The sequence below is a fragment of the Manacus candei genome, unplaced genomic scaffold (assembly GCF_025592945.1).
Source record: "Manacus candei isolate 608988 ecotype Guabito, Panama unplaced genomic scaffold, ASM2559294v1 h1tg000093l, whole genome shotgun sequence".
Taxonomy (NCBI): domain Eukaryota; kingdom Metazoa; phylum Chordata; class Aves; order Passeriformes; family Pipridae; genus Manacus; species Manacus candei.
In genome coordinates, this window is record NW_026138141.1 from 690,481 (window position 1) to 706,565 (window position 16,085).

Here is a 16,085-nt window from a genome sequence, read left to right on the forward strand (position 1 = left end):
CATCTCAGTGGTTTTGGCACTTACCTCGTAGCCCCCTTCACAGGGGTGAGAGACTGTTGGATTTTGACCACACATATAAATTACTGAAGTGTTTCATTTCAGAGCAAATCATCAGGGTTTTTTTATGACACTAAACATTTTTCTTCACATTTATCAACCTGTTCTCTGATGATACTGAAGAGAAAATGATTCTATGACATATTTACTCATGACCTTATGACAGGTATGGAAGGATAACCCCACTATCCACAGACAAGCATTTTCATCCCTTTGCAATCATGTACTTTATTATCCACTAGGTGGTTAATGGAATTTGTCTTCATGTGTCATCTAGTACTATTTTCAGAGAGCAGCCACGCACTAACATCAATGATTAACATCTCAAATGCGATCAGTTCTACAGCAGTTTTAATCAAAAGGTAAAAAAAATCACTTCTCTAAGGACTACATATGCAGTCCATTATTTAACTTGATTGAAAAACAAGTCATTTTGAAAATGAATGTGATAATTATGCTTGAGATTGACCCAACAGATGCATCAGCCAGAAGAGAGAATGTGGAGAATCCAGCTGTTAGCTGAGTTTTGAGCTTCATTATTTCTGTTTATCAAACCCATCCACATTCAACCAAGACCTTGATGTTCTGGTATGTGCTGAGGTGTGACATGCTGGTGTGAACATGAGCTAATATCTTACTGCTCCTAATAGCAGAATAGAACACCATGAGAAATGGTAACAATAGACAAAACCTGAGATTTTACATCTTTACTTTATTGATTGTTTTGCAAATACAAGAAGGACTTTGATGTTTAACTTGCAGAGTTTACAGTACAACTACATTTTCTAGAATATTTCCTTTTTCTTTTTTTTTTGCATTTTCATGGAAAAAAATCAATAAAATATAAAGTGAAATAAGTCCAATGTGATAATACAGCAGAATCATCATCTTCTTCAGGACAAAGAGTATCAACTTGTCTCATGAAGTGCTGTCAAGCAGGGAATGATTTCAGTGATGTCCCAATAAACCTTCATCCCTGCAACACCAATCATTGCAACTACTGCTCAGAGTATACCTTACCTATGAACCACATCTGCGTCCACAGAGAGGGAAATGCTTAGGAGTGCTTTAATTTCTAATCCTGTTTGACAAGTGAGTTAAAAAAGTGGATTCAGAGCTTGTCACAATTAGCTTGTGCGGACAGATGACATTTTCATAACAATACCAATATTCTACCACATCTATTGTCCTCAAGATAAAAAAATTCCTGTGTGACATCTGTACCTTGTTTCCTGTTGCTACAGCATCGCTGCTGTATAAGGAGAGAGCCTGTTCTCCTTTTATCCCCAATTTTCAGCACCATATACTTCTTCTCTCTTGCATTAACACTGATACAAATAAGACACAGAGCTCAAATGTACAGCATGTTCGACAGTCTACAAGTACTCTTGCACACTCTTGATCAAGTGTGATCCCCAAGTTGAAGAGGAAAAGATAATCTCTTGCACAGATCTTAGTTTCTTATACCTCACAACATCCCTGTGAGGTAGGAAGAAAAACATCCCCTTTTCCAGCAACAGGAGACAAGGCAGAGAACACAGCAGACATTCCACAAGGCAGTAAGTGGAGAACCAGAAAAGCTGAAAATCAGGAGTTCTTGGCTCCTAATTCTTTGATTCAGAAACCAAGGTATTAAACTCCCAGACATTACCAGGTCATTAGTCTTTTTATAGCCATATGTTAACGATAACAATGGCTTCTGTGCGTGTGCCAGCAAAGCATAGCTCTATGGCAGAAGCAGAGCACACCTGATCCTGCCCTCAGACACTTCTCCTGTACTTTACAAACATAAGTAAATGTTTGCTATAATTAACTAATCAGTCCTACAACTAATGTAGCAATAGATCAACATTTCATGTATAGATTTCTTAAAGAACTTGTTCACATCTATTTAAATGTTTGTGTTCTTTGGTTTTTTGGGGTTTTTTTGTTGGGTTATTTTTTCCTTTTGGAGAAGTTAATAGTAACTCCCTTCCCCTGTATAATAGTTTTTATACTCCTCCCCGAAACCAGAATCCATTCTGAGTACTGTCTATGAGAAGTCTGAGTGAAGATGAATGAAATCTCCTTCAGGGATGATACCTATCCCCTCAGAGTAGCTCTTCACCCATCTCTGGCCCTGAAGGAAAGGACAGGCACCTTTTGCTGTGTACAGCACCACAAGGGTCAGAATTGTCACTGAACTGTCTGTATGGATTGGGGAAGAGAACTCTGGGCTGCTCTACCCAAAAGCAAAACTGTTTATACCGAGCTAAAATAGTCAGGTTTTATTATATACAGATTTTTAATCTGTAAAACCTCTGTAAGCAGAACTTCAGTCCACCTCTATAGCAACAGAAATGGCCAAACTTTTAAGAAAATAACTTGTTTGGAATGAGTAACACAGGGAATACATCTAAACAGAGAAAACATGAAAATTAACATGCTGGGTTAAGGAATACTGGAGCACTCTGATAAATGTAGGTTCAAGTCTTCAATGCAAATTACCTATTGACCAAATCACTGGTATATGTTGATCATGACATCAGCACTAGTCTTTGTACGACATAAGTCTTTCCCACGGGCTCAGCATCAGGTCTTTCCTACAAGTTCAGGCTGTACAAGAGCCTACCACCCATTAGCAGCCACAAGTTCAACTCATAGAGCTTATACTACTGGAGCACTTCTGTACTGACATAATGGTGTTTACAAAGGCATTTTGTTTATTTCTTTCTAGGATGAAGGATAACCTGTTACGGTATTGACAAGAGTTTGTCAAAGAATTGTTTAGGGTAAGTGCAACTATACAAAATAGTATCTCCAATCAAAACAGTTTTACTGCTATAAAACCTGTGTGTGGATCAAGGCAAATTCTGTAGCTGTTCCATGAAAAAGAAGGATTTCTTATTTTAGAATGGAAATAAAACAGTACAAAGGTTAGTACAGGAGCTAAATGTCGCAAGATTTTCCTATCTGATTCCCAAGACCTGTTTTATATTCCTTCCACAACTCACATGGATTATGGTGAATCCTTCATTCAGCCAGTATTAGAATGCCCTTCTATGTCATGTCCCAACACTGCTTATTACATGTATGATAGGCATTATGTACACTTTGTGTATCTACATTTTACATGCTTTTCAGTCACTTAATATGTTCCAGTCCTGATGTCAAACATTATATCAGGGATTATTTTAACTGAAGTGTTTTAAGTGCTCCTACTTATACAAATGACAGAAATGACAGAAACCATTATGCTCGGAGAAAACACTATATTTTAGTAAATGTTGATTTCTAGTCAGTTCATGCTCTGTATAATAAAGACATACTGTGCTGATTTGGTATGTGAGATTCAATGCTGTCATGTCACCTATTTGCAAAAATAACAAAATATAAAAATAATTTTATAATTAACAACAGGGAAAAAAAACCCTTCACCAAACAGCAGAACCACTCTGAGATAATGTCTTTTCATTTTGATTGTCTTATGGCATTTATTCTAGTTATTATAAATTTGGCTTACAAATTCTTTAGATTTTTCTGATGCCTTGATTGGGAAGTGGTGCAGATTTAATGCTTTTACTCTTAACTATCCATATTCCCTTCTTAAGAATCTTCAAGGTGTCCGCAACCTTCTCTTTCCCTGTTTCTCCGTGTAACACTGGAAGGACAGACCTCACTCCAGAAACAATATTCATTTGCCTTTGACTGGTATCTGGGGAGAAGCATTATATCTGGAGAGTAAGAGTAGTTAACGTGGGAAATTGTGCAGCTACCAGTTGTCTGCATGGGGATGGAGCCTTTTTAATCTTCCTCCTTCACACCAGCCCCATTCTAGTTTGTATGATCAAAATATAAAGGGTCACAGTTGGACTTTGGGAAGTGTAGGCTTCCTAATACCAAAAGACGCACACCGTGGAAGCAGCAGATACATTTAGTTATTTCCACCAGTGTAAATAGTTTTATCACAGACTGATTAAAAGGCTCAGGAAAAGGAAAGTTCATATTCCTGATGTCTCTCTACAGATACGTACACTTGTTATAGATGACTCCAGAAAAAAACCCCCACACCTTTACAGGAGAACGGACATGATAAGTGCCACAGTTCCAGAGCAACAGATATCAGGATAAGCAGAGGCAATCATAAGTTTTGCATGGCTGTTTTCTAATTCTGCGTAAAAAACATAGTATCTGGCAGACAGACTACAAGGCTTTTTTTTTTTTTTACAATCGTCATTAACATTTTAGTATAATAGGATTCAAAACTTAGGGAATATATTCACCCTTCCATTAAAATTGGTAATGTTATGAAAGCAGAATACAATTTAGGTTTATAGTCAAAGCCTGAGCTTAACTATCTGGAAACTACTTACAAAACCCTTAAAAAATAAGAAAAGGAAAAAAAAAAGTAGAACTGCAAAACAGTCACCGATTTCTCCCATTTGGAAACAAGCCTTCTGAGAAGTTAAGCCCAGTCTGTATTTCGCATTTAAATCTGCCTCATTGGTATTAATTTTGGCGAAACCTGGCAGAAAGGAGGGAAAAAAACACAGCAGTTGGCACACAGATAAGATATAGCAGCACAACCCACCATTCACTCCCACCTCTACCAACTATGTACCATTGAAGACTACAGACACTGTATTTATTTAAACTGAAGTATGTCCAGTATTTCAGAAATAAACACTCCCATAACTAAATTTTCTGATGCAAGAATACAACTGATGTGTGGTATCAGCACCTAGCCTCCCAACTTCATTTATTTTGAGATGGGTTACTGATGTAAAAATGCAAGCAGATTAAACCTGGGCAGTTGAAACCGCACTTGCCTCCTGCAGTCTTACGTGGCTTTCAATGCCATGAACAGCAGTAGGAGAGTTCAATGCAGATGGACAATGCTTGATGATAATACAGTAGAATACTTCTAATTGTTCCTATTTTGTAAAATTTTCCGTCTTCCATTCACATTCAATTTTACTTGATTGATGATTGTATAGTATAATAATTTTAATTTTACTTTTTAAAAAAAACTTGCCTTTTTCCATTCACATTAATTTTTGTGTGAGGACACATTTATGTATTCTAGTCTTTTAATTACCTATACTCAAAAAATCAGTTACTGATACTATAAATGTAGAGCAAACCAAGAATAAAACACAGTGAGCCTAAACAGGAAGTTGAAGAAGGAAAGAATGTGTAAATAGGAACAATACAGAAAAGACCTTTCAGAGTATGAGTGGTTAACATTTGGTTGAACTCTGACTGCAGGTCTACAGAAATACCGTGACGAATAGGTCTCCACAGAAGATCCAAGCCCCTTTAATTATCTCCTGTTCCCAGCCCTATTTAAATAGGTGCCCCAGGATGAAGAGCAAAAATAACTCATGTGATCTTGCTTGTTCAGGATGAAAAACAGTTCCACGGACAATCTGTCTCCTAGTTGATTAATGTGTCCCATGGAAACCTCACCTACTGCATCCTTCTGCCTCCTTAACCCATCTTTTTCAGTTAAAAGTACTAATGACACTAACCCATGAAAGAATGATATAAGGGCCTTTTCAAGCATTAAAGCCTCTTTCTTTTAGAAGTACAGGGTTGTATTTTCTGTACCAGTCATTTCTGCTATCTTTCCTCCAGCCAGTATGTGTCATCATTTATTACCTTATGAGAGTAGCCACAGAGGAAAGCTTAGTTCACGAAGAATGTGTTTACGTATCAAATGCTAATGAAATGTTTTCAATGGATGGCAACCATTCATTGATTTTTTCAAAGTTGTGTGTGAACTAGGATAATAAAGAGATCTAAAAGGTACAAGTGTAGAAGAGAAACTCCCTGAGTGCATCAGCATTCCTGGGTTAGTTCCAGAAATGTTTCAATGTTTCAGAGTGCAAGTTCTGATGTGCCTTGCATAATTTAGGCCTATTTCTGCCTCCACCAGGGATGGTTCCATTGAGGTAAAGGTAAAAGCTGGAGGATGAAGATAGAACCACCAAGAACTGTATTCTGCAAATGACAAAAGGCAACTACTGGAGGAGATTACTCTTTTTCTAATGTTGCAGATTTCGGTGCCATCAAAACATCAAGTGCTTCACATCTGATGAGCATATTATGTTAAATGTAATGTCTGCCCATCTGATGCTAACAGCTGTCATTTGTGTGTATCACACTCTGCTTCAGAAAGGGTCTGGGGCCCATGAGTGTGATGTGTCACAATGCCTGCTGAAGGTAATGGAGGTGACAAGAGCTCAGCATCACTCAGAACTGGACCAAAACTGGACCCAAATTGTTTGCTCTACATAACATGTGATTAAATAAGCAGAAAAATGCAAGTGTAACACAAGTTTGTGCTTAGAAAACAACAAGTACTCAAATCTGAAATGCGGAAAGCCTCCTGAGTCCACTGCTTTAAATCCTAGTACTGCAGTCAATTCAGTGTCGCACTGTGCTAAGAGCACAGCTTTTGGTAAGGACTGAAGGTCCTTAATGTAGACTGTTTCACAGTGCACAGAGTGGATACTTTCTTACAGCACCTCCTAAGCAACATTCTCATTATTTCACCTATGGGAAGAACATCTTATCTTGGAAGCTTCAAAATACTTTGCTTATGTTGTACAGGTGTACAGGGAGAAGTTTGCCTGGGCAGCCCAGTACATGGCCTTTGAACTGATAAGAAGACAGAGCCTCACAGATTCCCTGCAATTCAAGCCTGTTGACTGTCGGATTTCCAAACCCTAACTATACTTTTCAGCTCTGTGCTCATTTAATTGTTTTTCTATGTAGCAAATGTTCTTTCAGGGCCTGATTCTGAATAATGCTGAGTCTTAATAAGTTGGTAACCTTGACCAGTGTGCAAAAGCAAGTTATTGATCCAAATGTAAAAAGAGACCCTAAAAAAAAAAGTTAGCATATTTGTTAAAAGTTGCTTACCTCATTAAATTAATAAAAGTTGCTTTTCTTATTAACTCCTATTTTGTATTTAATTTCAGATAAAATCAAAAAAATCCATCATCATATATATATATATATATGTATATATGATACAAAAGTCATAAAAACACAACATCCATTTAAAAATCAAGTCAATCCTGCAACAGCCTCAAAAGAAAATGTTTCTCAAAGGAAAATGTAATTCCAGAAAATAAAACCAATATCCTGTACCATTTTGTACTCAATTGGACAGTCACTTTCTTTTTAAACATAAATAATTTATTTTTGAATATTCTTTTTAAACATTTCTATTTAAGCATCTGCCTTGACAGATGCTTTTCCTATTCTCCACACTATCTTTCAAGAACATTTTGTAAAACTGATGTTTTACATTAAGAAAAAAAAAGGCGGGGAGAGGGGGGAGATTTTAGACTTATCTTGATTATTTTTATAATGAAATAGATCTGCAAAAGTATGTCCTATCATGGTTTCATCAATGGTATAAGCCAGTACAAGCCCAAACAGATTGCCCGCCAAGGTGATCTACATGCTAGGCTACAGCAAATCTGATTTAAGCATACAAGATAAGCCAACATTTTGTTTTCACAGCACAGTAAAATTGAGGGTGAATTGTTCATGTTTTATATGAGCCAGTCTATAATGAAGATTGTTAAGTTTAAATCATGTTTCCTTTGACATTTTGTTGTTGCAAATGTTCTTTAGGAGATGTTTTTCCAAGTAAGCAGGCTGTGAAAATGGGACTGTATAATCAAATGTGACACAAATAAGGCCATGCAGACTATGAAGTTCTCCTCTGCAAATAGGAGTAGTCTGCATGGGGTGAGGTAGTTATATACAAAGCTACAGTAACCCCTTAAAATCTCATTTCTAGTGAACCTACAGAGATATTTGTTTTAGTTCAGATCATTCACTGCATCCACTGAAAAAAGCTGCTAAAAAAAGAGGTGAACTCTTCATTTTTCCCCAATTAGTTCTGTTTCAAACTAGGCAAATATGATCCTGCTTTTACTGTGGCAATACAGTATCACTAAAGCTCCTGTCACCCATATAAAACCAAGACGTCTCATTCAGTGAACATAAATAATCACAAGCACAAGACCTACTGTTGCCAGAAAGCCTGAGGCAGAGTCTTGAAACATGGAATAAAGGACCAAGAATGCTGCTTTCTGAATAAATGCCTATCACAATGCTCAAATCTTTATTTTCTGAGCTTCAAAACTAAGTGAAGGACATACCATTGTTTGGTATAGATGAAAACTGGGCCATCAAGGGTCCAGTATTATACAACAGTAACCCAGTCTTGCTGTCAAAGATTTCAACAGATTTGGTAAGGATTTCAATGAGAGGAGGACTTGGACACTGTGGTCTGGAAACACGCTTTAGAGGAGGGGTGACAAAAAAAGGGAGGGAGGGAGGGAGGGAGGGAAGGAGGGAGAAAGAAAAGAATGAAGGAAGGAAGGAAGGAAGGGAAGAGTGAGCTAGTGTGCTTCCATGCCACAAGTTTAACAAACAAATCAGCGGTTCATGCTTTCCATCCGCAGTGCTGTAGAGATTTCAAGCACTTTTGTAATGACTCACCTGTATGTCACACTGACTCCTGTGCATACTTTGGCAGAGGTACACACTTTGCAAACATGCCTTACTTTGAAAGCATTTATGTAAGCCACCTGCTTTCAAGGAAAGTACCTGTAGATGCATAAGCCAAGCAGCATCTACATTTTTCATGCCCACAGGTGCTTTAGTGCAACTCATGATTTCATGCCTGACTACGGCAGCCCTGCGGAGCAGACTGTGCTCTCTGGACAGCAAGGAAACTGTGCCTGTGGAGTGTCCCTTACTGATCCTAGTAAGACATATCCCAGGGACCCAGACAGTGGATTGCTCCAATACTTTTCATCAACTGCTAACTTCAGGCTACATTAAGTATTTGAAATTTATACCAGTCCTTTGTAACACTTCCAGAAAAGCAGCAAGGAACTTGCTGGGTGGTGCTACTCTTTTCTTTGGACCTAACAGTCTTGCCCTATCACACCTGCTGCAAAGCTTTACCTCATAGCCCATCGTTTAACACTTCGCACTTCTCTCTCTGAATTTTTGGTTGCTTTTGTCCTCATTGCCTTGAGCACAGGCTTCTGGCCTTTACTTTGGGAAAAACACATTTAATTGAATACATATATATTGGTCACCTGAACAAAAAAAAAGCCCCAGATCCTTCCAAACAAACAGGTTTTGAAAAAATAAGGGCTAGTGTGTTCCAAAAACAGAGGTCCTTTCCTGTAGTTTACATCTATGCAAATGCTTACTAAACATCATGCCTTCAAATTCATTATGAAGTTACTCCCCAAATTAAATACAAAAGAACAAAACAAAGTGACTGATTGCAATAGTTACAAACCTACAAAGTTCATTTTTAATTTTAGATGCTAGCTGTTTGACAGATTGATCAGTGCAAGAAAAAGATGTCCTGACATTATCAAAGTTTTAAAAAATTGATAATTTTTTCCTAGATCAAAGTCAGAAGCTGAATAATTTCTTTTGCACACAGAATTGCTGAATATGGAAGTTTGCTTCCACTTTAAATTAAAAAATAATAAAGACTTTACCTGGAAAATTAGTAACCTACCAAAGTGATTCTGTAGCAGCTTTCTGCACTCTGCAGTTGCAGACCAATTGTCTTTAATCAAAATTTTTTCTCAGATAAATTAAGCTATTTTCAGCAGTGAATAGCTCTTTATTTAAAATTTTCTAAAGAAAAACATACACTATCATATTTAGTTATCAGAAATGCCCTCTTATGGACACAGAAAATGAATGGAATTTCACAGGCTCATTGCTCTGAAAGTTTTACTTACTACCAACAGTATGCTCAGAGCCTTATTAAGAAACCCTTTCACATACTGAATGCTCTGCAGTCTTTCAGTTATGTTCTATTGCTCTGCCATGAAACTCTGCATAGAAGAAGAGTACTTCGTTTCACTACTAAATTTTCCCCAACTATTTTTACAGCAGCATTTGCATAGTCATACTTGCTGTCTTTGCCAAAGGAGGGCTGAACTGCCCCAAAAGACTTCACAAAACAAAAGAAAAAAATTTGTGATGTTCATGCAGGGGAAGGCCATGAAGAAACTATATTATCAACCATACATGCATTCAGTTACACCCTAGTGTGCTACAGCTTTCCATTAATAATCCATTTTTGTGTTTGTAAATGAGACAAGAATAACTGTCAAAAGGCAGGGGTTTTCTGAATTAATGCAGAGCATAAGTTCCATTCATAGAAGACAAAGGGAGAGACAAAGCAAAGATATCAATGGTAGGACAGTTCACTGACTGGCACTACTAACACAGAGTGGACGCATGTCACTCCTGTTGAGAAGACTTACAACTCCACCTAAAGACAGCATGGAAACTTAGCAACATACACTTAGGTAAACTGACTTATACAGTGGAAAAATAAATATTCATGCACTTCTCCAAAATGATCAACTCCCTCTTCAAAGCATAAAAGTTTCCTTTCCACTTGTCCTTTTAGTCATTTCTCCATCTCTCCTGGTTTTCCTAGCTTCTGATGCTTCTGATGCTTCTGACATAATCACACTAGATTAGCCTTAAATTACGTTTTTATTGTAAATCCCACAGGCAATCTATTCAGTCCTCACCTATAAAGAAGAAACTTACTTCATCTACAAGTCTTCACGTGATGAACACTTGTGGAGAATATTTGTTTTGACTCCAGACTAACTATATAGGTTTGTAAAATTACTTACTGCAAAGTCACAGCCAGTGCTTTTCTTGATATCATTCACTGTCAGTCCTTCCCAGATTTCTATGAGAGTCAGTCCCTTCTTCTTGTCCACATCAAACACCGCCTACAAAGATCCAAAAGCACAAATTTTTTTTTTTTATTACCAAAGCAGCAAACAGGGATGTAACTGGTAATATTGTACAAAACAGTGTGCTGAAGTAGGTAGCATTCCCTCAATAACAAAAGATGTCACTATCAATTGGTTTCACTTTTCTGACTGATCAATAAAGATTTCTGCTACATTTTTTTGAATCTGAAAGAATTTAAAATACTATATGTGTTAGTTTTGTGGGACAAATGTACAACTGTTTATCCCTGCAGGAAATGAGGACCATGCCTGCCACTCCCATTTGGTGAGAATGGGAAGTTCAAAGGAAAGCGCTGAAACATTCTTTGCTGCAAGACAATGCCCAGCAAGAGACCATGAAAGAAACAGGAAAAGTGAACATCTCCCTCATTGTTTTATTTAATTTTAAGGCCAGTAGAGAGTACAGATCACCTTTGTCTCATTGTAAGTTTCTCCTACAGTTACTGCACACCCAGTGCAAATGCTAGTATTTTCAGAAGCTAGCAATGAACAACATTTCTTGCTGTATGTTCAATAGAAAGCCTGGGCGGAAATGGCTGAAGGAGCAAAGTTCCTGATGTCTTCATAAGATATGCAATCCAATTCTGAGACTTACAAGCACATCACATAAAAACACCTGTAAAACAATGTGCACTTTAATAGTGCCTACCAGAGGGAGATACGCAGGTTGCAAGCTAGTTGCCAGGGAAACCATAAGGTTTAAAGTAATTTTCCTTAAAAATAAAAGTTCAGTACCAGAAGACCAGTGAAAATTGAACTTGAAATAAAAGTTCAGTCTTAAGCTCATCACAGAAATGTACTGAAGACTAGCTGTCCTCTGGGCACATGAGACCACTTTATGGGACTAAAAAATGACAGCTCCTCTAAGTCTTAAAAGAGAAGCTGGTCATAAAGGAACATGCACACTAGGATGCTACTGTGGTAACAGAATTTGCAACATTATCTAAATGCCGTTGTACATTTGTGTCATCTCCCAATAAAGCCACAAGATCTGGCAAGTGATGAATCTTAAGAGAAATTTTGCTTATTGTTTATTTTATATCAGTTTTTGTTCCCTCTCATTTTCTTTGTACCTTATATTTGTATGTGGCCAGTGAGTAGAGGACTGGAAAAAACTTCCATATTTTATTTTTCCTTAATTTGTGAAGAAAAATCCTTTAAATGTAGCGATATACCACTGAGAAAGCAAATTCTACATCAGCACCTTTGATGCATTCTACTTGGCACGATAGATGGCTCACAGAGGGACTACTTCAAGTCCTTAAAAATGTAAACACTGATAATAAAAGGAGTATGATTACAGCAAAAACCTTAAGTCACTGATCCTTTGCTGAAAAGACCCACTAATGTACTTTGAGAAGCAACAATATCAGATGCTCATATATACTTGCAAAGGAGAATAAATTGCTTCACTAACGGAATCAAGTAAGAACAAAAGACTTCAAGTTCTGCTACAGCTACAGGTATATCTGAAACAGTCTGTAGTACACACCAAGAAAGATGCCGATTGTCTAATTTATATGTGCTCCGCTGGGGGAAAACAAAAAAAAATCAAAAAACAAACAAACAAAAAAAAAGCCAACAAAAAACTCCCACACACACAAAAAAACCCCAAACCAAAAACAAAACAAAAACAAAAAGAAGAAAAACACAAAAAAACAAACAAAAAAACCCAAACAAAAACCACAAAAAAACCCACAAGCAAGCAAACAAACAAACAAACAAAACCCCAAAACAAACAAAACCCCCCCAGGGAAAAAAAAAAAAACCAAACAAAAACCCAAAAAAACACCCCCCCCCCCAAAATAATAAAACAACCAAAAAACCCCAAGCTGTGATTACAGCTGTACTTGAGGATTTGCATCTCACAGCAGATTTTCAGGAATACTTTGGGAAAAATAAAGAGATACACACTTTTCATGCCTGTCATACATGGTATCTTTGTTCTGAAAGTGTCTAAGGGTACAGTTCAGCATGCAACATTCATAGCTTTAAAAGGAAAAATATGAGCCCCAAGACCTTTGGACCTGAGCTCCAAGGGTGTCTTTTCCCTCCAGTGGCAACAGATACTAAACATATTCTTCATTTTTACTAAGCTTTACTACTTTCATTTCGGATGGAGGAGGAATTTGTTAGCAAGGATTCAAGAAAAGTACTTTACCTTCTCTGTAATGATGCGGTCAACACATTGTTTCCCAGTAAGTGGCAAGCTGCATTTTTCCAAGATTTTGTGGACATTGCCCTGTGTTTAATAATATAGAGACAAACAAAAATTTTCAAAAACAACACAACTTACTCAGAATTCAAATACATAGACGAAAACCACAGCTGTAGTCATTCTGTGTTATTGAAACATTCAATATATTCAGAACACTCTTCGAATTCACTCCTATGGCAGACTACATCTCTGGCAATTTGGGACAGTTATTACTTAAATCCTACATAGAGGAAGATGACCAATAAGAATCTTACTGTACCACTGAGTGGACTCCTAAGTTTAGAAGTTCTGCATACTGCTGCTTAATAATCTGCCCTTCCTGCTGCAATGTGAGGACAAGAAATACATGGGACCTCACCGATGACACATGAAAGAAAAAAATTAGGGAATAACATTATGGGAAACATATTTCTCCGTCTTATACTTTATCACAAACAATATGTGCAGAATCAGCCATATACAGAGGCACCTCAGACCCCCAGGGCTCAAATGCAAAGTTATGCTTTGCAAATAGTAAATACAGTTTCTTTACCCACACTGAATTCCCATTCCCTCTATCTCTCCAGGAAAGTCCAAAAGCAGACTGAGAGATGAGTGCAATATGCTCATCCTGAAGTGTTGGCTGAAGTTACATTATCTCTGTTTTAGACAGAACAAATTAGCACGTAGTAGAAAACATGATTTACTTAAAAGCATTTTCTTTTCAGGGGCATCAAATGTCAGCTAATCTAAATCCTGGGAAAAATATTACTTCATGAGAAGACAGCTTCTGATATGAAGCTGGACAGGTAAGGTTTGGGTGGTGGGTTTTTGGGGGTGATCTCCATCTTTTTTTAATTTCCTTTTTTTCTTTTTTTCTTCCTTCTTTTAGTAAGAGTTCACAAATGGCTTTAGAACCTACTAAATTAATGTAGGCTTCAAGAGCTCTGAATGGATATAAAAAAAATAGATTGCTACATTTTTCATCAGTATTTGTGTTTTACAGAGGTACCATTAAGTGCACATTTCTCCCATTATCCCATCCTTTTATTTTTTTCTCTAATTATCAATTTTCAGTTCAGAACTCTCAGAGTGTAACATGTCTCATTTAACCATCTAAATGCAATACTCAAAAAATTTACCATCACCACTTTGCCTTAAGGCTTAATATAAACTCAGGAACCACCTTGCAGCCAGTTTGACTCCCGAGCGAAAACAAGATAAGCAATCCATGTGCTTTTGAATATATCTTTTTTCTGTGAAGAACTATTTCTTCATTCTAGTTACTTTCAATTGATCTACTTATATCCTGTCCCTCTTGAGGACATTCTTATGCACTTTGTCTAAGAGCCAAGACTAATCTGTGCTATTCATAAATCTTCGGAAACATATCAGATACACTTTTCAGCCCTATGAAATGAAGTGTCTCTTTCTGGGACCTAATTGAGATTTAAATGCATGGACTTGCAGAGGTGGCAGCTTGAATGGTTCCTGTGTCCCTGATAACTGATACATTTGAGCTTCTTAACACCTGAGCTGAAGAATATTGTATTACCAGTTGGTACTGAAGATGACACGCATTTCCTGATCTTTTCAAAGGCTGGATTCAATGATCTTAGAGGCCTTTTCCAACCAAAACGATTCTGTGACTTTTGGAAGACATCCATCAGGTAGGATGTAAGAATAGCAATCTGAATGGAACGCTTTTCTACCATCTGAATTTATACAGGACTTGTTCAGATAAAGGAAAAGACTGTTGTGTAGATATATAAAGTCTTAAGGTGTTCCAGTCTGCTTTAAGTAAAAAAATTCTGTTACTGAAGAACCAAAATGTCCTTAATCTTGCACAACACAGTTTGAGAAAGGAGATTTCAATTTAGTGCTCCATGTTTCAGTCATGTCCAAATCAAGTGCTTTCAACCAGTTTCCATTCTATTTTTCTGAATAGTGTAGAAAACTCTTTTCACAAAATGGAACAATTACCAGCCTTACTTTATGATGTTTTGCAAAACATGTCAATGATGGTATGGGGGTAAGAACTTGACTTTTAATTCTCTCAGGCAGTATTTAGCAGATCAGACACAGATGCATAGTCGCTGTCTAGACATTAAATAACAGCCTTCTATTCTATTATTTTTTTTTTCTTCATGGTTATAAACAAAGAGGTAGTTTAGCAAAAAATAAATTAAAAAAGAGGCTAATGAATTAGACTTCAGGTTCATTTCCCAAGTGTCTCACAGTGGCCTAAGCATACAGAGCAAAAATTGGAACACCCTTCTACAGATATGCCCTCCTGGTTTCTGATATGCTGTGACACATAGATTTTCTGATGCAGAGACTGCTTCTGGGCAATGCTATTTGTCCTTGATGAACTCAACCTCATAAAGCAGTTTAGTCCCTTTCTTATAGGCTTAGTTATTTGAGATCTTATATCGTTCTATTGATCATCCACAACTTTGTTAGCTGGCTGTGAAAAGTGTTTGTTCTTGTTTCAACCATGCAGGCTGCTAATTTCAGTTAGGTATCCCTACTTCTTTTATAAGGCAGTGACAAGCCCTTCCATATCCACCTTCTCCGTGCCCTCATTATTATGTATATTTCTTCGTTACCCCTCCTCAATAGTGTTTCTTAAGCTGAAGAATCTTCTACAAATCTCATTCCATGTTCTCTCATCCAACTTCTGTATCTTTTGTTTTTCAATACATGTACAAGTTTAGGTAATTAAAAATGTAGTTAATTTGGGACTGAGTGTATTTATTTGTTTCTGTAACATATTACATATCAGAATTTAAAAAGAGGAAAATTCTTTGAGTATTTGAGTGTTAAGACAGATACTAGTTTCATCCTCATAATTAACTGTAAATTATGTTTTGCCTGTGCTGCAAGGACTCAAGACTATTTCTATGTTAAAAACTTCAGTGTCTGTACTAAAAAGAGAAGGGCTATTAAACTCTCGGAAAAATTTAATGTTTAACAAGCCATTACTATTATACAAAAAATCTTGATAAGGA

General features: G+C 37.0%; 1 protein-coding gene across 1 annotated transcript in view; it reads right to left on the reverse strand.

Annotated features, from left to right (window-relative positions):
* Window positions 1–749: 749 nt before the first annotated feature.
* The window catches only part of OXCT1 (3-oxoacid CoA-transferase 1), an 87,621-nt gene continuing 72,285 nt past the window's right edge, over window positions 750–16,085 (reverse strand). Inside the window, exons 15-17 of the mRNA XM_051768228.1 lie at window positions 13,039–13,119; window positions 10,752–10,853; window positions 750–4,561 (exon numbers count right to left, since the gene is read on the reverse strand). Coding sequence (XP_051624188.1) covers window positions 4,526–4,561; window positions 10,752–10,853; window positions 13,039–13,119 — 219 coding nt within the window. The 3' untranslated portion in view covers window positions 750–4,525. The remainder of the gene's footprint in view (window positions 4,562–10,751; window positions 10,854–13,038; window positions 13,120–16,085) is intronic.